Genomic DNA, 22,515 nt, shown 5'->3' on the forward strand with positions numbered 1-22,515 from the left:
CACCAGAGGGAAAGACTGTGGAAAGCCTCTTCTTATACAAATGAATGTACCTGTGTTAAGTTGTCAGAACTGTAATGTGTTGATGGGTCAGTCTGGGACTGTCCTCCCCATCCCTTCCTTACCCTACTGCCATCTCCACAAGTAAGCTTTGTGTGGTCTCTTTAAAGTAAGAGGACATTTAAACTATAGAAATAATGCAGCGTATCACCACTTTAAGTGCTGTAGCTCCATCCTATGGAATTCTGGAATTTGTAGTTTTACAAGGTACTGTACTGTGTTTAGCCTTCTTGGCCAAAGAGTTCTGGTCCTTCACAAAACTACAGACCCCAGGATTCTGTAGGAGGGAGCTATGGCAGTTATAGTGGTGTCAAACTGCATTACTTCTACTATGTTTCCTCATTTAGGTTCCAGTGATTGGAGATGAATTCAGATTGCCATTGTCCTCAATGCCAGTAGATCACAATTTTTGCTGTAGGGAAACATTGCTGAAATTAGTCCTTGGTCTACTGGGGAAGAAACTTAGTGAAGAACTATATCCATAATATTCAGCACCATGCTATATTATGGGATCAAGTTTTTTTTTTCCATTAAAAAACATTTAGATATGATTTTGTTTTTGCGTGGCGTTTTTGTTTTCTAAATAAGGTTAGAAATCATTAGAAGTAATCAATTTACTTAGCGAAGTGGGAGGCAGTAGGAAAAGAGGGAGACAATATTACAGATAGGTTGACTCAGTCAAGGAAGCCAAGTTTGCAGGACATGAGCAGAGCAGTTGATGTCCGGAGCCCTTGGAGAATTTTCATTCATTTATGTTGTTGATGTTGTTCTTGTTGTTGTGTGCCTTCAAGTTATTTTTTGCTGATGGTAACCCTAAGGCAAACCTGTTATGGGGCTTTCAGGGTGTGAAAGTGTGTGACTCAGCCAAGGTTACCCAGTGGATTTCCATGGCCAAACGGGGAACTGAACCTTGGTCTCCAGAGTCATAGTCCAGTGCTCAAAGCACTACACCAGGTAACCATAATTCAAAGCTGACCCGACAGCAATTAACAACAAAAATCAATTTGGGTTGGGATTCCACTCATTTGTTTTTTAGAGCACGTCTATGTTGCCTTCTAAGGCAAAGCACTTCCAAGATGGCTTAGAGAAGGTAAAATGAATCTATTAAACATTTTAAAAATACAAATGAAACAACCCAGTAACCAAAACTAACTGAATCAAATATGTTTTAAAGTTCTGTTTTAAAAGCAACAAAGATTGGGCTGATCTTATTCCTTTTGAGAGAGGACACCAAAGAGATAAGGCCATGATTGGAAAGGCCTTTTCGCTAATGCCTGTTAAGTCTGTTGGGTCTCCAAGCAAGACCTCAGAGGCCAATCTAAAGGCCTGGGCACTTTCTTATGAGTAAAGCCTATCAGATCATATTCATTTAAAGACTGGTCTTTGTTTGTTTGTTTGTTTGTTTGTTTTATGTACAGGGGCAAAACAATGGATGCATGAGCCAGGAATTCCATAGTTCAGATTTCATCTTGTATCATCTGTTCTAACTGTCCCAATTTGGGAGGGACAGTCTTGATCATCTTTTATTCTACTTTTTCAGCTATTTTTAAATTGTCCCAGTTTCTGTCTCCTTCTTCCAGTCCACCCTTTGTTTTCAGATTACTGAAATTACTGTAAATGAAGTTCTGAGTACACTCCATTGAGTCAAAGCAGGGGGATAGCTGCTTAAAGCCTACTTAAATGAAAATACCTTGGCTAACTTGTAGAAGACTCTCAGTTACCCAAATTCTTCTCTTATAATGGACAATATCACACAACATTGTTATAGTGCTGTTATTCCTGTGGAATTCTAGGCTTCGCAGTTTAGTGAAGCCTAAGAGCTCTTTGAGAATTCTAAATGCCCTCTCTAAACTACAAATCTCAGGAGGCAGCCATGGCAGTTAAAGTGGAATAGTAGCAATAACAGTGTAGTGTGATATTGTCCAGTCTCCCTGCTGGTTTTTAACAATTTTCAGTTTTCTGCATTCCCCCCCCCCCCAGAACAAGGAGAAAGAATGGATGAAGGGCAGAGAAAATGATAGAGCTGGGTAAAATGAAAGAAATGTCATTCCTGAATTTTTAAAAACAATCTTGTCCTTCCCAGTAGGTTCAGACAAAAGCAAACTACTGCAGCCTATCCTAGTTTGTGTGTTCTTCTTTATTAATAACTTTTGCCATCTTGATCACTCTCTGATGTTGCTTGGCCATATGGTATCCTGGCCTTCATCTATGAATTGTTGATGGTATGCAAAGGTTGCCTTGGCCATGAATCCACTGGGCAGCCCTAGGCAAGTCACTCTCTTATCCTCAGTTCCAAATCTGTCATAACAAGGCTGTGTCTTCATTGCAGAAATAATGCAGTTGGACACCGTTTTGATTGCCCTGGCTCAATGCTATGGAATTCTGGGATTTAAAATTTTGTGAGATATGTAGCCTCTGTTGGAGATCTCTGGTGTCACAACAAACTGCAGATCCCAGAATTTCATAGCATTGAACCATGGCAGTTAAAGCAGTGTCAAACCGCATTGTTTCTGCATTGTCAGATGTAGGCCAAAATAATAATAGCTCTAACCAAATTACATGGTTATTGCTGGTGTTCTTAAAATAAAGTATCTGATGGCTTTCTAAAATTTAATATAAATATCAAGCGTTATTAAGGGGGGGGGAATCTAAAGGGATCTTATGTTTTATGCACTCCTAGATCAATGTGAATGAAGGACAGTTTAGAAATATGGAACTAAATCCTGTTGTTAGTCCTCACTAGACTAAATCAGTTGAATCAGTGGGAATTACCTATGGGTTGACTTGCCTCTGTGTTTGGCTCTTCTTTTTCCAAATTCTGAAAATAAGGAACAATATACATAGAAACTAATCTCTTTCCTTCTGTCCCTGCAGTTTGCATTTCAAAAATGCTTTTAGTGAAAATTTCTGGAGAAATTTGGCAGCCAGTAACTGGTCACTCCCTTGTTAGAGTCCTCATTGGGGACGGATGATTGATGGCTTCAAACAGGGCAAACATGTTTATTGTGGGAAGGTTTGCCCCAAAGGCTTTACACATCATGCTGTGAAATGGAAATCTCAGATCTCCAATCTGCGTCTGTTTTAACAGGCCCACACGTGTGACTGTGCAGTAGTACTACATGGGTTTCCCGTGAATGTGCTAATAGGCCTTACGAGAGGGTTCTGCAACCATCCATCTGCTGGTTTTTAACAGGCCTGATTGGCAAGCGGATGTAACAACTGACATCTGTTCTTGCTTATTGATATGTAGATTTATGGTAATTGCTCTGAACAATAAGACATGAAATTACCTAAGGTGAACATTAAATTAAATTTTCATGGCCTCTCTCCTTATAAATATGCTTTTTTTAAAAAAATTCTTACATTTCAAACAGGCATATTGTGCATCTGTTATGAACATAATTTAATTGTATTTTTAATCTGCCAAGCAGAGAAATCAAAGTTGGGATTCTTGCTGTCCAGAATATTAGCCAAGTTTGATAGCTGACTGGTATATACAGATTACAGAGTCAAATTCCACTTTTATTCACAACGTTTTTCTCCATCATAAAGATTAAGAGTTATTTCGTTTCCAGCAGCTCATTCCCGGCAGAGCAATTTTTTTTTTTTGCGAGTTTCTTTCTTCTTCTTCTTTTTTAATGCCACTCTGTCTATCAGGCTGTGCTTTAGAGTTTAAGTGATTTGCATTTCTTCAGAGAGCATTGCATTTGCAGAATGTTCAACAGTTTCAAAGGAAGATGATCAAATTATTTTCTGTCTGGGTCTTGTGTGGGATGTAGAAGAGAGAGAAACAGCAATAACAACAATAACAACCTTGTGTAATGTGAAAAAATGTGAGATTCAGAAATGGTGACAGACAGCAGGTGAAGCCTGCAAAAGTACAGTGTTATCAATTGCAAGGATCTGGGAGGAATTACAGTGTCTTAGAAATTATAAAATGGCCCTTTTAATCCCCCTCTTTAATCAGCTCTAAATTTTCAGTCAGATACCAAGACCATGTTTTTTCTCTCTCTCTAGAATCAGGATTCCCAAATATTATCCTAGCTGAAATTTTAATGAAACAATATGACGTAGGGCAGGTGGCAGCATTAAACTGTAGGTGACCTACTGTAGGTCTTGTAATGGAAATAAGAGTTCTTGCTTTATTTCTTTTTGGAAATTTCTGTCAGTCCCTCTGGCAGATTGAGGGCTTCTTTTAAAAAAATATTATGTAAGAAACATTTAACACTTACAATACATAGAAAGCCAAAGAGGCTGGAGAGCTACTGCTGGCAATGTTTTTGCTCCTGCATTGGATTCAGGGATGCAGTGGCTTAGCGGTTAAGACTGTAATTCTGACGATTGGGAGATGAGAAAGTTGGCAGTCCAAGGCTCAAGTGCTGCATTGGGGTGAGCTCCTGTCAGTAGTCCCAGCTTCTGCCAACCTAGCAGTTCAAAAGCATGTAAATGCAAGTAGATAAATAGGTACCACTTTGGTAGGAAGGTAACAGCATTTGGTGCAGTCATGCTGGCCCCATGACCATTGGAGTAGTCCTTGTACAGTGCTGGCTCTTCAGCTTAGTAATGGAGTTGAGCACCACCCCTTACAGTCAGTTACAACTAGACATTCATGTCAAGGGACTATACCTTTACCTTTGCTGCATTGGATTGAGCAGGGGCTTGGATTCAATGTCCTATGAAGCTCCTTCCAACTATCATTTATGAAATGATACCAGAGCAGGTCAGGACTGAGGAATCTGTGATCCTCCAGTTGTTGATGGAGTTCAATCCTGCCATCAACCCCAGCCAACATGGCTAATAGTTAAGGATGACAGGGGGTGTGTTCCAACAACCTCTACAGGTTCCAATGTGCTAAGCAAGCCTACCTGGGAAGATGGTTGGGATGCCACCACTGGAGGTATGGATGCTCATGTCCCATTAAACACAATTGGCTCTCTGTATCCACTTATTTTTATCCATGGATCCAACCATCCACAGCTTGAATATATTTAAAAAATATATTTTTCTAAAATCAAACCTTGATTTTGCCATTTTATATATGGGACACCATTTTACTATGCCATTGTATCAAATGACACTTGAGCACCCACTGATTTTGTTATCCATGGAGGTTCCTGGAGCCAAACTCCAGGATATACCAAAGGCATGCTGTACAATGGCATAGTAAAATGGTGTCCCTTATATAAAATTGCAAAATCAAGGTTTGCTTTTTTTATTTTCTTTTTTTAAATTCAAGTTGTTGATAGTTGAACCCATGGATAAAGACTCTGTGGACAAGGAGGACTCGACTGTACTGTCATTTCTAACCTGCCTTTCAGGGCACATTGCTCTCACAAGGTGGTTTCTAAATGTGTTTTAAACCACATGCAAAATGGCATGAATCATCAACAAACAAATGCAGCAACTTATCATTTGAAAACTATCCCATTAAAATAAAGGCTTTAATCGTGTTGGCTCAAGTTTCATGTTGGACTGGAGCCAAGTCTCATTTGCACAACTCCCAGTTGTTTTCCCTGTCTGCACCCTCGCATCACACATCAAAACTTCCAAGAGCCTTTTGTGTTGTCTCTGTTCTTGCCCCAGTGTACGTTGAAAGTTCATTATTTCTCAGTTATTTAAACTGCACTGTGAGATCTTCATCGTCTAATTTTCCTGCAGGTTTCTGTTAAAATTCTCTCCTCTTAAGTAGCTTAAGAGCTCTAGCCAAAACATTATTGAAAGCCTTTGGCTCCCCCCAGTGCCCAAGACATTTCAAAATTTGTCTCTGGGATCTTTATAATAAGTCTTTTCCCCAAAAGATTTATACCATCAAGTATTGTTCATCACAGTCAGTGCTGTACTCATCTATCATAAGCTGATGGAGCTGATTCTGATTTGATACATAACAAAAGCAGTGTGTGTGTGTGTGTGTGTGTGTGAGAGAGAGAGAGAGAGAGAGAGAGAGAGAGAGAGAGAGAGCGCAAGCACATGAACAATGCTTCCATATGTGAAATTCATATGGACTGTAAATAGACGGTCCATCTCTGTTCAAAACTCAGAAAGATGCCACAAAACAGCTTTGACTGAGACTGTTAAACTAGGCTGGCAAATGTTTCAGCATAAGGCAGCAAGTGAGAAGAAACTTTAGGGGATATGACAGGTGTGTAGCTATGAAACAAAATGAAGACATGGCCCTTTGAAACAAGAATTCTGCCCACCCAAAATTATTTCACTCCCCAAATTTCTAATTTTGCAGAGAGTAAGACATAGAACTCTCACATTTTCTTTGTTCAAATTTTGTAGGCAAGTTTGCCTATCCCTTTTCTTTAGATATCTAAACTATATTTTTAAATAATAATAATAATAATAAGATTTATTTATATACCGCCCAATCACTGGGAATCCAAGCGGTTTACAACAGAGGGGATAATAGACATTTTACTGATAATAGAAGTTTTACATTACTGCAATGGTAGAAATTTGGGGACTGAAGAAAAATTTCACTGTGGGGACAGAATTCTTATTTTGGTGGAACAATGTCCTCATTTGCCCTCTTGCCATAACTACACTGTGATTTGTTATATTCCATGATGATACCAGTTGAGTCTCCCTTATCTGAAATGCTTGGCATCAGAGGTGTTCTGGGTTTTGGATTATTTTTTCACATTGTGCAATATCTGTATATAATATTATAATGTATATGTAATACATAATAATATACATAATCTTGGAGATGGGATCCAAGTCTAAACACAAAATTCATTTTATGTTTTGTATACACTTTATACACATAGTCTGAAGGTAATTTTATATAATATGTTTTATAATTTGTGCGTGAAACCAAGTTTGGGTACACTGATCCATCAAAAAACAAAGGTATCACTGGTTTTAGCTGCACTGCAGAAATAATGCAGTTTGTCATCACTTTGACTGCCATGTCTTAGTGCAATGGAAATATGGGGTTTGTGAGATATTTATCCTACTCCGTCAGAGAACTGTGTATCACAACAAACTGCAAATCCCAGAATTCCATTGGCTGGAGCCATGGCTGTCAAAGTGATGTTGAACTGCATTATTTCTGCAGTGTCGATTAGATCATTATCTCAGCCACCCAAGTGGACAGTTTTGGATTTTGGAGTATTTTGGATTTCTGAATTCCAGATATGAGAAATTTGAGCCATACTCCACTTTAGAGATCTAACAGTAGGATAGGTTGAGGACTCCTGACTAATTCGTTTAAGTAAAAAGTAATGGTTTGGATTTTGTAAATCATCCTCACTGCTGCAGTTCCCCTTTATGTTTCCTCTGCAGGAATGAATGCTTTACAGTTACAGAATCTGGCAACTCTAGCAGCTGCAGCTGCCGCCGCCCAGACCTCAGCTACCACCACCAATGCAAATCCTCTCTCCACAACAACTGGTGCCCTCGGTGCACTCACGAGTCCAGGTATGACCAAGTGGGCTTGTCGGTTTGTTTGTCATGTCTTCAAGTAAGGAGAGAAATTATGAGAAGGGCATAGCGAGATGCCAATTGTGGACCTGGTGAATACGTTAAAAGCTTTTTTTGAAAGTGCTCTCATAAATTTCATGTTAAATAGCTTTCTAACAAAACAAGTCCACCTGTTAATTCTCCCTCCTGAAATATTGTGCCTTCCAGACGTTGCACTATAAATCCCAATGTAGAAAGATCTTGTAGCAACTTTGAGACTAACTGAAAGGAAGATGTTGGCAGCAGGGGTTTTCGTAGACTTAAGCCTACTTCCTCAGATTTCTCTACATACTGATTCTACAGACTAACACAGCTATATCTTTGAATTCTACCAACTCCAACATTTGCCATTCTATGATTGTTGGGAGTTGTAATCCGACACATCTGGAAGGCACTATATTGGAGAAGGCTGTGTTAAATATTCTTCTCATGTCATCTATGTCAAGGCCTTTTTCTGCCTGTCAAGTGGTAACCAAAGCACAGCCTGGCCCACAGAAGAACATTTCAAAGCACAATACAAAATGAACTTTGCTTGTTTATTCAGGCCCACAATTCCCACTGTCCTATGCAACCACACAATTTTCTCTTGTTATGACTGTTTTTGCAATGTTCTTTCTTTACTTTTTTGATTTTTTTGGTCTGTCTTGTTTTCCCCTCCTGCTTCCTTCTTGACACATCTTCCTGAAAAGATATCTTTAGGGAAGGGGAGAAAAGTGTTTTGTTTTTTAAAAAAAAATGCTGAGAAGAAAATTGGATTAGCGTCTCACTTTGGCATAAAACCAGATGTCTGTGCTAGGACAATGTGCAGCTGCTAATGTTGTTGTTTGTGGTTTTAGGTTAACTTAGTTGTTTTTTATGTGGGCCTTTCAGATTTTAATCTGGTTCTGTGATTTTGACAAGGCCCATAAGGACTGTGAGCCAATGCTCATGGAACAACTGATAACACTACTGCTAATTATTAAAGGGCTAAATTTGAATGATCAGAAAAATTAAACAATATATACCCTGTATCTTCTTCATCGACTGTACTGTACTCAGCTAATATTGGCCTAAATCCTATTAGCCCTGACTAGAGTAGGCCTATTTGATCAGTGGGATCAGGGGGGTACTTATATGTTGACTCACCATTCAATAGCTGATTGGTCTATTCTAGTTGAGACTAACCAACAGAATGCCAGCCACTGATTTGTAAAGATGATGAATTCTATATTATTTATTTGTTTACAATGCAGTATTGTGATTTAATATGGATATTTGTTTCACATGTCCTAATATTATGTTTCTGCTTTTTTATGTCTTAGTATTCAAAGGGATCTTGCTTTTGAGATTAACTGTGTAAAAGAAGTTGTATCATAAGTATAAGCTTTCATAGATTTGGTCTACTTCCTCAGATGCGTGGAATGAACTGGTGCTTATGTCTTAAGTGCTTTTTGTTTATAACTGACAGTTGATGCAACTACAGTGCGCCCTTGCTTTATGCGGAGGATCCATTCCAGACTCCTCCACGTAAAGCAAATTACGTGTATGCTCAAGCCCCATTTAGATTAATGGGGCTCGTGCACGTGGCGGTGCGGCAGCAGGTGTGTATCCCATTACTCTCTATGTGATGTGCCACTCCTTCCTCCCCACATGGCTTTCAACATATGCTGAAAGCCATGTATGACGCGGGTGCACTGTACGTGCATAATATTACTGAAGGTTTCTAATGCCCAGTTCTTCCCTTTCGGTCACTAAACCACTTATCAACACTAATTTCCAGACATCGTTTCTGCCAATCGTCCAATCCAGCAAGTCAATTTTTAATCAAGATTTCCATAATAGATAAGTACAAATTAAAAGCATCACAAATGACATTTAATTTTTTTTAATGTTTTTAGTGAAACACTTACTTTGCACATGAACAAACACAAACATACAGCAATTGTGTTTGGTTAGAATTTCCCCCTGCATGCATATATTTTCTTTTTCTGCATGTATTCTTTTCAAAATTATTAAAATTATTAATGGGTGAAACAGTCTGAATGCAACAACTTTGCCTGACAAGTCTAAACACAAAATTCATTTCTGTTTCATACGCACCTTATAGACATAGCCGGAAGGTGATTTTATAGAATATTTTAAATCATTTTGTGCATGAAACAAAGTTTGTGTACATTGTGTTCACTGAACCATCAGAAAGCAAAGATGTTACAATCCCAACTACCCATGAAAAATGGGTTTGGTTTTTGGAATATTTTGGGGTTTAGAATTCTAGATAAGAGAGAATCTACCTGTAGAACTACATGCAGAAATATACTGTTGCTGGAAATTCATCAGCCTCCAAACTTACCATAGAGACATTGCACCCTTCCAAACACCTTGACCATTGTATGTCTGTGGAGATACACCATCCTCTGAGGTCTGTCCTGCTCCTCTGGAGGTCTCTGTAGATGATGTAGTCATTTTGTTTCTGGCTGTTGGGAGATAGCCAGATGCTTCTCTGATCCTGCAACTCACCCTCCACCAGGTACAGAAGGGGGGACTACAGTAAATCAGAAGGCGTTGTTCATTGTAGTGGGAGGAAGGAAATACCAACCTCCACAACAACAACAAAAGACATATACTGGCATAAAATTGAGTTACACTTTAGTATGCTAGCAAGTGGATTTAGAACTGCTGATCAAAACTTTGAAGCTTTAGCAGCTTTTCAGCTAACCAGCTCCGGTGCAAGCACATTCATCTTTCTCCTTGTTTGCAGAGGACGAAATTAGAAGAGTACTTGGATCCTAATAAAATGATGCCTTAATCAGGACCAGTCAGAAATTGCCATGTTCAATGGCCTTTCTATAATTGCCTCCAGAACAGATGCAGCCATTGTATGGAGGTGCCATTTGAATTAACTGGTGTGTTGTCTTGGTTTGGTATCCACCCACAATCACTATGCGTCCTGTTTTCAAGCCACAGCCATCTTGAAAATCAGATTAGTCCTGGAAACATGATACCCATAGTTGTATGCAGTGGGATTTTGTAGCATCTTTGAAAGTATATGAGTGAAAGAATTTGTAGCATTAGCCTGCAATAGATTTAGTCTACTTCGTCAGATGCATGGAGTGAACTGATGCCCAGGAAGGGCATTTATAATCAGACTGTATGAATGATCCCTTTGCATACTGATATTCCAGACTAACACAGCTAAGTGTCTGAATTCTACAGATGTGCCAATTTATACAAATGGCCATTCCATCCCGGCCTCAGCCAGGATGTTACCCTACCCTCGGCACACCTTTACTTCAAGTTGATCATATGGGGGCTGCTAGATGCAAGAATAGACTGCCCCTTATTTTTGAAAAAAGAGATATTTATGGTCATCTACAGCAGAGTCCCTTCCTGTCATTGTTTATTTCTATGCTGCAAGGCTTCAGCACAGTTGTGCAAATTTATGATTCAAGGCAGCTGTGCAGAAAACGTATGTCTGTTTCCTTTTCATTTGGGGAATGCGAATACATACTGCTGCTGTAGTCCTGTCACAGTGACGAGACAAAGGATTCTGTCTCAAGTGGGTCTTGGTAGTCACTGGAAGATGGAAGTTCTTTCTAGTCACTTTCCTTCAACCCAGCAAAAAACATTTTCCCTTATCTCTTTGCTCCAGAGCTGGACAAATGTTCAATGACCAGTAGAGCTTGGTATTTGCAGATTTCAAATGCCCAGTTGTGAGACTTATTTTTCTTCCCTTGTCTGCCTTGACTGACCGGATTTGTGGCGGTTCTTTGGCTGCTGTCTCAGAATTTTAATGGTATCTGGTGAAATGGACTCTAATGCTGATGCAATATATATAGAGAGAGGGAGCATGCTATGTTAGGATCTGGAGCAAGGGCTGGGAGGGAATAAAAGTAGCTGGTGGTGTCTAGGACAAAACAGGCAGGAATCCACAAGATAAAGGTTATGTTCAGGGATCATGAAAGATAAAACGATATGGACATATTTTATTACAGCATATCAGAGATCTTCAAACAGCCATAAAATCATATATGGATTCTGTGTACTGGACTAGAGAAACCCAGTTTCAAATATTTGTGCCAACATAATGCTCCCTGTGTGACTTTGGGCCTTTCAGCTTTCCTCACAGTATGGTTTTGAGCTCAGAAGGCTGAAATGATTGTGAATGACATTTTAACCTCTTTGGAAAGGTTGAGATAAAAATATAGTAATAGCGGGAGTAATGGCGATGTGGTGGATATGATTAACATTATTACTAGGTTGTGTACAAAGTAAAAGGCGGTGTGTAAATTAATTAAATAAAATTACTTACTTACTTAATTAATGTATCAGAGGCAAAATATTAAAATAGTTCCAGTTGTGCAGCAATTCATACCTTGCTGACTGTCCCTGTTTTCAGAAATCTTACTATTTGCAACTGATAATTGGGGATCACACCCTTATAACTGTATATCTCTTGTTTGTCTCTTTGCTTGTTTGTTTAAAGGGGATAATGTCTTGGCCAATGTCACAGAATAACTATTGTTCCCACAGAACCACAGTTCCCATAGAATCCAAGTATTTATTTTCAGTGTTATTCTCTTATAAAAATAACCCCTGGTACATTCAAAGAAAATCCCAGATCTTTTGCCATTATAGAATTTAGTGGCTGCTGTTCTGGTTAATTTAACATTCTTCCTTAATATGAAAATTGTGTACAAGAGAAACACAAGCTCCATTGACTTTAATGAAGCTGCTCTTGATGAACGTGTACTAAGCATTATTAAACTCCGGAAATGTGTTTAATGGCTAGAGAATGGCCCTAGAGCATCATTGTAAATTTATATAGAAGCCTGGGGTTATTAACTTCCATAAATCAGCTGTAAAATTAGAATGGAAAAGAACTCTGGTATAGAAAAGAGCCCACTGTCATAGGATTGAGTGTATTACTCAAAGTACTGCCATCAGACTGAATGCAAACCTAACTGTAATGAGTAGCCAGGTTGTAAGAAGATGGTGATGGCAGAAAAAATACTTGGTCTTAAGCTGGCTGACTCAAAATGTTATTTATTTACTTCATTGATATGCCACCTCTCTCCCAGGCTAGGACCCCAGAAACAGAGCCCCAGAAACACCACAGAATCCTGCAGTTAGTGTGCAGAGTCGGCCATCCTAAAGATGGTATGACTCCTCCACTTGCAAGCCATTTCCAATATGGAGATGCCCACTCGTATCGTGGCACCACAATTGTGGCATCCCTAGCTCTGGTCCAAAAGTTGTCCTTTATATTGATTGTGGAAGTGTCAGAGATATAGAGAGCCAATACAAGCAGCATGTGTGTATGTGCCTTCAAGGTGCCTGTCGACTTCTGGCAACCCCATACATTTCATAAGGTTTTCTTAGGCAAGAAGGTGATTTTGCCAATTCCTTCCTCTGAAAAAGCAGCAGTACCTCTCTTTAAGACTGTTATCAAGCTAAAACATCAGTTTAATCGCCTCATCCCTCCTTATAAAACTCTACTACTAACCCAGAAACAACCCTTGTTAAGATGTTCTTTGATTTCAACTTTCTTATCTAGCTCTACATTTTCCACTCCATTAAATACTTTGTAAACCTGAATAAAAGCTTTTCCTGGTTGCTCTCCGCTCTGTGGAATACACATTTTGTTCTCTAAAGCTTCATGTACTGTCTCAAAAGCACTTCCATTTAAACTTGGACTGTAATGGAACATTTATATTTGCCTTTCAGTAATGGCGGGGGGGGGGGGTGTCCTTGTTTATTTATTTAATTATTTGTGCTTCTTTTTTCTTATAGTCAGGAGGGATGTTTTTTGTATTGAATTGTTTTAATATAAGATTACATTCTCTTGCATCTAGAGAAAATACCTTTTATTATGTTATTACCAAAGTGGTGATGCACATAAGAGAATATGGCTTACTGACTATCTAATGTCATAAAATGAACTATGATTAATAATAAATATGATTAATATGGAGATAAGGTTAAAATGTTGTTTTATAATATTTACAGGTGTGGGTGGTGATATCCAAATTCCATAAAAAGCATAAGGCTTGCAAGTCAGTCAGCAAGCAGTTATTGAACATGCACCCACCTCCATTTGTTAAACATAATTGTTATGGCAAACAATTGGCATCTGGATTGTTTAAAATATTCAGAATGTATAGCAGTGCAGAGAAACAAGGGTAAAAACTGGCACTGTTTTACAATCTTAATTCCCTAAACCCAGTCCCCCCAAATAGCTGTTAAGACTCCATAGAAATTGGGATCCAAAAGCTGAAGGGAACTGAGAGTCTCTGGCCCATTACAGACCGCCCAAAAGGGGCGGTCTTGGGCCGCTGCCAGTTGCAGTGCGGAGGAGCCACAGCAGCCAAACTGCGTGACTCCTCCGCACTGCAAAAAAGGAGCACGGAAATCGCGCTCCTTCTGGCAACCCAGAAGAGACGTCGCAAGTGCCAAAGCGCGCACTCGCGATGTCTCTTCTGGCGGAGCCCATCTGTATAGGGCGCCGCCATTTTGACGTATCGATTACTCGCAAGGGGCAAGGCGCATCTGGAAGTGCCACCCCTCGTGCATAATCGCAGTGCGATGACGGCACCTCTTGCTTCCATCTCTAACGCGCCTCTGCTTCCTCCTGAATTTGGATGGCAATAATGAAGATGAGGGGAAGCAAAGGAAGCTCATAGGTTCATCATCATGACAATGGAAGATCATTTCCACTTTCCCCAGAGATTGTCAAAGGACTACTAGCCCTAATATCTATCCATGGAGACCCATTCCTTTGTCTCATGAGATACGGCAGTCCTGTGGAAGCTGGGAAGGAATCAACAAGTGATTGTTAGGTGTGAAGGAAGGAGAAAGTAGAATGAGAAGCAACTGCTGAGGACTATTGGCACCCAGGTCATGGAAAATCCTGCAAGAGGTCAAACATGGTTCCTGGATACTGAGTCTGGGATGAAATGAATGCTATTGTCCTGTCTGTCAGCTGAGTCACATCCTGTGAGTGCCATAAAATGGGGCCTATGGTAGAATGAATTTCTTTTCCTGCGTCTATTGTGGGCCCTTGAAAAATGGTGTTCTTTGTATAAGATAACAAAATCAAGGTTTGTTTTTGAGATTTAAAAAAAAATATCATCCAGAAAGAGACATACATGCATGCAACCCACATTTACAGGCACATAAGTCAAGAACAGGATTCCAGTCACTATTTACAAACATTAGTATATCAAGATATCTAAGATATGGGGACAACACCATACTAGTAGTTGAAAACTTCACAGATTTGGACAAATGACCCAGGAAAGTCAAAGAAGAAAATGCAGAGGCAAGTTTAATGCTGAACATAAATAAAATAAAATAAATGACCATGGAGGATCTACCTAAATTCAACCTAGGCAATGAGGAAATTCAAATAAAGACTTTTCATACCCAGGATGAAACGTTGATCAGAATAGTGAATGCAGTCAAGAAATAAGAAGACTAGGAATGGGAAGGGCAGCTATGAAAGACTTAGATAAGATCCTAAAGAGTAAAGATATACAACTGAGCACTAAAGTCATAATCGTCCAAGCCATTGTATTCCCTGTCACCATGTATGGATATGAGAGCTGGACAGTGAAGAAAGCCAATAGAAAAAATATCAACTAGGTTGAGATGTGGTGCTGGAGAAGAGTGCTGTGACGATACCGTGGACGGTCAAAAAGACAGACAAATGGGTCCTTGAACAAATTAAACCTGAACTCTCCCTGCAAGCTGTCCTGGATGGGGTCACACTTACCCTAAAAGACGAAGTTCACAGTTTGGGAGTACTACTGGACTCATCGCTACAGTTGTCATCTCAAGTAGATGCAATGGCCAGGAGTGCTTGGTACCAACTTTGGTTGATACACCAACTGCGTCCCTACCTGGACCAAAAGGACCTTGAAGCAGGGATACATGCATTGTAATTTCTCGTTTAGATTTCTGTAATGCGCTCTACTTGGGGCTACCCTTGTACCAAGTTCAGAAGCTTCAATTGATTCAAAATGCAGCAGCCAGATTGGTTATCGGTACATCTAGGTTTGACCACATAACACCAGCGGTAAAATCTCTTCACTGGCTGCCAATTAGTTTCTGGGCACAATACAAGGTGTTGGTTATTATCTTTAAAGCCCTACATGGCTGAGGCCCGAGTTACTTGCAGGAACGCCTCTCCCTACACAATCCGCCGCACACTTAGAACATCTGGGAAGAATTTGTTGGAAGATCGTAATACTCTATTAATCACAACTTCCCATAGAGCATTTACTGCCGCAGCCCCTAAATTATGGAATAGTCTACTGAAAAAGATCTGTCTTATTACACCTTCTATGCCTTTAAGAAGGCACACTTAAGACAAATCTCTTCCGGCGGGCTTATCCATCGGATTTTGTATAGAGACAATGTTTAAGGCTCCATATGATTTGATGATTGGATGTTTTAAGGTACTAATAGGGATGTGTAATTCAGTATTAGTATATTATTGATTGTCTGGATTGTATTGTATTATTTTAATGATGTAATCCCGCTTCAATCCTTGGAAGAGGTGGGATATATAAATAAAAATGATGATAATGAAAAATGGCCAACTTACAAAGATATTACAAATATGGAAGTTGGACAAAGAAAATTAAAAATTGAATCAGAATTAAACAATGAAGGATACAAATGTAGTTGGTTTTTATATAGAAGAATAAAAGAAAGATTTTCAATAGACCAAAAAACAAAAGGAATCAGGAAAGCAGATGTGGAAATCGAGAAAATAATTAGAGAAGAAGAAAAACATGAGATTTCCCGCCTGTACAAAATATTGCTTCAACGTGATTTAGAACAAGAGGTGATAAAGAAATGTATGATCGATTGGGCAAAGGACATGGGCCAGAATATTGTTTTATCCCAGTGGGGAAAAAATTGGAAGAAACGGATGAAATATACACCCAACTATGGCTTAAGAGAAAATCTACTAAAAATGCAATATAGATGGCACTGGAGACCACAAATCCTGGCAAAAATAGATAAAAAGTGTAAAAATGTATGCTGGAAGTGTGGAACAGAGGTGGGTTCCTATTACCATTGTTGGTGGACATGTAAAAAAGCAAAAATATTTTGGAGAATTATCCACAAAACAATGTTAGAAATACTACAAATAAACTATGTTAAAGACCCCAAACTATATTTATTGAATATGCTAGAACAAGAACAATTGGAACGAAAGCATGGCAAACTTATATTTTATATGGTCTGCGCTGCTAGGGTAGTTTATGCAAGTATGTGGAAAGATAATGAAACTCCAAATTTAAATCAATGGTTATTAAAATTGTATGATTACATGGAAATGGATAACTTAATGTCATTGAAAGATAAGTCAAAACAGGATTTTTGTAAAACATGACAATTTATGGACATTTATTTCACTAGGAGAAAGATAAGTTAGAAATAAAGAGCTGAAAAGAGAATACAACAAGCAACTGAAGAGATATATAAAGGAAGTAAGGATGTAGTATACGATTGTGATGACATACATGATTAAGAAGACAAAGATTATATTTACTTATGATCACACGTATGAAACTGGAAAACTTGTTTTTTTGATTTTATGAATGAAATTTAATAAAAAATATATTTTAAAAGATGATGATGATGATGATCATCATCATCATCATCATCAACATCATCATCATCATCATCAAATTGAGGCTGTTGTACTTTGGCCACATCATGAGAAGTCACAACTCATTAGAAAAGACAATAACGCTAGGAAAGGTAGAAAGAGAGAAAGACCACACACTAGATGGATAGATGACGAACCTATGGCACGCATGCCAGAGGTGGCACTCAGAACCCTCTCTGTGGGCACATGTGCCATCGCCCCAGCACAGAGTTTTCAAGAGTTTGTTACTAGAAAGCCAGAGGGACAAGGCACTTTGCAGTAAATAAGTGGGGTCTGGGTTGCAGTTTGGGCACTTGGCCTCTAAAAGGTTCACCATCACTGAATTAGGGCCTGAGTTTTCTGGAGCAGCTGAGGAGAAGGGGTCTTGGAGATTTCTCATCTACAAGGTCGCCATGTGTTGGGGTTGACTTGAGGGCAGTTAACAACAACAAAAAACTAATAAAGTATGAGATTAGCTTGGCACTCTTCAAAGTGCTGAGTGGATGAGGATGAGGTATATGTAAACCTCTCTCTGCATCTTGGTTCCATGGATCTTGTTTGCTGCAGGTAACCAAATCCTCACTTCAGACATTGCACAGAGAAAAGAAATAAGGTCTTACACTTCTCTTCTTCCCAACCCCCATTATAAAACATACAGTGTCAGTCCAGATATTATAAGAACAGAAATCTTACAGCAAAGAAAGAGAACAAAAATCTCTTGCTTGTCACAGTGCACATTTTTTTCTTTTCAAAAATTACTTTTCAGAAAACAGGTCCATTGCCAGCGACTTCAATTTCAACTTTCCAAAAAGCTTCAAGACAATCCAAAATGATTAGAGACAATACAACACCCCTATAATTATATATTATAATTTTTATTTTTCATAGCCATTGACATTTTTCCACACAGAATCAATAGATTTCTAACATAAATAATAAAATAACATTTCCTCTTTTCTTTTAAATCCCTCTGGCAAGTTTAAAAAGTTCTCTTTTTTGCACTTTTAAGCAGAAAAAATATTAATATTGCCCATGGCTAGAACTGTTTTTAACGCATCAGATAGCACTGAATACAAGTACAAATAAAAATCATAACAGAATAAAACCAAACAAGAACATATTTCTTTCATAATTTCCTCACTGATCATCAAAAGCCTCATATGCTCATTATTATTCTTTTTTATGTTTTGATAATATGTTATTTACTTTATACACCTTTGTTTGCCAACTTCATTATCCGTTTTTTTTACTAACTAGCTTTTCTGGAATATTTTATTTTCTTTAAAGAAGCAGCAGTGGCTTCATATGCTGTGTAAACATATTTACATATAATGGGAAATATGTGAAAGTGTTCCCTTCCACGAACAGGGGATGAACCATAGAGTGAGGCCACCAAGTTCAACCCTCTGTTCAATGTAGGATCTCCAGCATAATCATAACCATTGTACTTTAAAGAGAAATTCAAAAAATTAGTTTCAGCAGCTTGGATAGCTCCTTTGAGATTCAGAGTAAAACCAAGAGCACATGAAAGCCACCAGCCCCCTTTGCTGTACAGTCTATTAGTCCATGTCCATGTCCATGTCTACTATAAAAACCAGGAGCTATAAGAGCAGAAAGCAAGCCAAGCCCCTTGAAGTTGCCATTACCACTACAAACAGAGGATTTTCATTTCACAGTCCTTTCAAACATGGCTTCAGAAATCCCTTCAGATAGATGAATCTCCTCTGTAAAGTTGGGCATGTGGTGAGCCTAGCTTCTGACAAAGCACGATAGTCTTGCACTGCTTTCTTTGCACTGGATGCTCTCCAGGTTGCATTTGGTTGAGCAACATTCTGCCATTCAGAGTTCCTCAGACACCTTCCAAATTTTGCAGATGAAAAATAAGACGCATGTGCCCAAGCAACATCAGAGTGTACGCAAGATGGCAAAAAATCAATGAGGTAGAACCCATAAGCTAGGAGAGGCTGCAGCGGTTTCCTTTTCCCTGAGCCAACATGCAAGGACAAGATCCTGTCCCTTCTCTCCTACCCCTGCCTAGATAACTGAGTGCAAACTAGTTTTGCACTTCTAATTCAGCTTACAACTGAAGTAAGCTGAGGACAAAGGGGGAACATGGGAAGAGGAGAGAGAAACTAGGACATTTTAAAAGCAGCTATAAAATGGGACTACAGATTATCGGGACTGTCTTTGTCAAATTGGGACAGTTGGAGGGTATGTATCATTCCAGCTGATCACTAGGGCCTGATGTTCCTGTTGCTGGTAACTGCCACGCATCCACTCTCTCCTTGTAGCTAGTGATGGGACTTTGCTACGTCCTCAACAACCTTTCCACTTTCTGGACAGTTGGAATTTGCCTAGAAGGAACAGGAAAGAAAGTTGCAGATGATGGTGATGGTGATGAGAAAAGAGGCTCATTGAGGGGATTATGGTTGATGGCCTCCTAAACCTGCAGTCAGCACTGGGTGTTAAGGATCATGGTGGAAAAGAGAGAGTTTTCACTGGGCAAGTGACTCTTGCCTACAGCTGTACTTCATTTCCCTGAAACTAAGAGCATCAACTTCCTTGCCAAGTCCTGCAAGCAGCAGCCAGAGATGGACACTTCTGGTGGATTACTCTGGAAGCCCCTAAGGGCAGCAGATAAGGAGACACATAAATCGAATGAGGCATAATTGACGAGAAACATTTCTTGCTTGCCAGCTCCATTGATACAAACAGGTGCAGACAAAAACACAGTGCTTGCTAATTGAAATGGGGCTTGAGTTGGAAAATGTGCAAATGGAATGTGCCCCCTGATAATCAGTGGGAGCGTGCATTTTGGATTTTCTGCCTCAGGCACCAAAATGCTGTAGACCAGCCTGACGTTAGCGGCTGTAACTAGAAGACTGTGCTATTGCCAGAGACAGTATGAACCTGACAGCCTTTCCTGCATCTCGCAGGGATGCAGGAAAGATTAGAGGTACCACCCCAGCATAGACCTTAAATCCATGGACTTTTTCTTTTCTTTTCCTTTTCCCTCCTTTAAATACTTGATCTGCTGGACAACTATTCTTTAAAGCTTTGTGCAATGTTAATAAAAGCAGCTGTTGCCTGTTTTGCTACAGTTAATTTAGTTGATGCCCCAGACAAATGCAAAGGATTGTCTCTGGCATTCTTGACCAGTTTGTCATTTGAAAAATCTATTTACAGGGATAAAATGTCTGTTCTTTATCCTAGGGATGCGGTTAAATGATTTATAGGTTATTCATTATGTTATCCGTACTATAAAAGGTTGCCTTTGTTAGGTAAAAGCATTCACGTTTAGAACACAATTGTTTGAAACCTGGCCATTTTTATAGAAAATTTCAGATGCTTCAGCAGCGAAGCATTACAAAGTGTCTATGCCCAGCATCCTTTAAAAGCTTTTTGTCTGCTTGTTCACTTCACCACAATGCACATTTCTCCAATAGGCAGTTCAAGCCTTCTATGGTGACATTTTGTTATAGACCACTACACCCACTGCGCCATCTATCATTTCCTTCCCAAAATGGTCTAAAAATAGCTGTATCTGTTGGACAGGTTTCTGAATCAATCAATGTAGATGGTTCATCTTCAGAGATCCTGCATTTTATTCCTCTGAATATTCACAATATATTTTGCTATATAATTATGTTAATTTCATTGTTCTTTGTTATATAAATATACCTGAAAATTATTCATCAGTGTATCTGTAACAAAGCTACTGTCGATAACAAGCTATTTTGAACATGCAGGCGGGAAGGCAATCCACTTTTCAAGATTTTCTCATTTGTACCAGACTCACCCATGACTTTTTTAAATTGCCCTCTTCTCTCCCTCTCTCCAATTGGTTTTAAATTTTAATTCATTATTAACTTTTAATTCATAAGCCATTAAAATGTATCTGAGGAAGTAGACCAAGTCTATGAAAGTTTATGCTACAACTTCTTTCACACAGTTATGCTGCATCTACACTGCAGAAATAGTGAAGTTTGACACTGTTTTAACTGCCATGGCTTGATATTATGGAATACTGGGTTTTGTAGTTTTGTGATATATTTGGCCTTCACTGTCAGAGAGCTCTACAGATTCCAGGATGTCATAGCATTGAGCCATGGCAGTTAAAATGGTGTCAAATTACATTATTTCTAATGTGAAGGTGAAGGCTTTCATGGCCAGCATCCATAGTTTTTTGTGGGTTTTTCAGGCTATGTTTCTCCTGATGTTTCACCAGCATCTGTGGCTGGCATCTTCAGAGAATACTAACCTGGAAGAAAGTGTGTGTGTGTGTGTGTGTGTGTGTGTGTGTGTGTGTGTACTGTGTGACCCTGGGTGAGGAGGAGTGCTGGCATAACTGCTTTTTTGGACATTGAACAGGCAGGTATCTAGTACCTCCTTGCATGATGTTTTCTCCCTGACTACACAACAGTTGCCAGATAATAAATAAATAATAAAAATAAAATTTTTATTTATATACCGCCCTTCCAACAGATCAGGGCGGTTAACAACACAGTTAAAAACAATACAATAAAACAGCAATACAAATCCAATAACAAACAGAAAAGCCCCGAGTTAGCCTATCCCCTTGCCAGTGAAGAGGAAGGAGGCCCATTGGATTTTAATCGGGGAATGCAACACTAAAAAGGAAGGTCTTTAAGTCCTTCCTAAATTGGGCCAGGGAGGTGGCCGAGCGGAGCTCTATGGGCAGCGTATTCCAAAGGGTCGGGGCGGCGATGGAAAATGTCTTCCTAGTGGTGGAGACAAGCCTAGCCCCGGGGACCCTAAGTAACTGCTGCCCAGATGTTCCCTGCGTAAGGCAAGGGTCCACTGCATTTCTGAGTTTCTAACTCAGATTTTCTGTGACAGTGATGGATTGCAATACAGCATATTGTATTATTAATTATTATTATTCACGTTATTAGCCAGTGTTATGCATCAGCCAATCAGTTATTTATACTTAGCTAAATAATTTCTCCTGGACCAACCTCCTCTCCAACCCGACAGAAACATCATTCACACATATTCCAATCACCAGCAGAATAGACCTCCTGCTGCCTTTGCAGCTGATGCCCAGTAAAATGGTCTGGGGAGTTAGAATTAATTATCATGGCAATGGCATCATGATCATGACTAAGTAGCGATCAGGAATGCAGAACAATTAAGGAAGAGTAAATCCAGGTAACTGTTTCTTAATCAGGGTCACAACTCAGACTGGCTTACAGGAGTTAAAACATAGTTAAAATTCACAACATAGAAAAATTAAAAAGCGATTAAAGTATTTTAAAAGTTAAAATTAAAACCTGCTAAAACAAAAGCCATTAACAATAACAAATAAAAGAGGGGGTGGCGCTGAATGC

At 39.1% G+C, this 22,515-nt stretch overlaps 1 protein-coding gene across 21 annotated transcripts in view; it reads left to right on the forward strand.

Annotated features, from left to right (window-relative positions):
* LOC149311644 (CUGBP Elav-like family member 2) overlaps nt 1–22,515 on the forward strand; it is a 628,876-nt gene that overhangs the window by 580,744 nt on the left and 25,617 nt on the right. For all 21 annotated transcript variants that reach the window (XM_089527529.1, XM_089527527.1, XM_089527528.1 and 18 more), the window contains one exon: nt 7,348–7,482. In XM_089527529.1, the coding sequence (XP_089383655.1) occupies nt 7,348–7,482 (135 nt within the window). The remainder of the gene's footprint in view (nt 1–7,347; nt 7,483–22,515) is intronic.

This window comes from Sceloporus occidentalis, unplaced genomic scaffold (assembly GCF_023333645.1).
Source record: "Sceloporus occidentalis isolate IW3139 unplaced genomic scaffold, rSceOcc1.0.p SCAF_5, whole genome shotgun sequence".
Taxonomy (NCBI): Eukaryota; Metazoa; Chordata; class Lepidosauria; order Squamata; family Phrynosomatidae; genus Sceloporus; species Sceloporus occidentalis.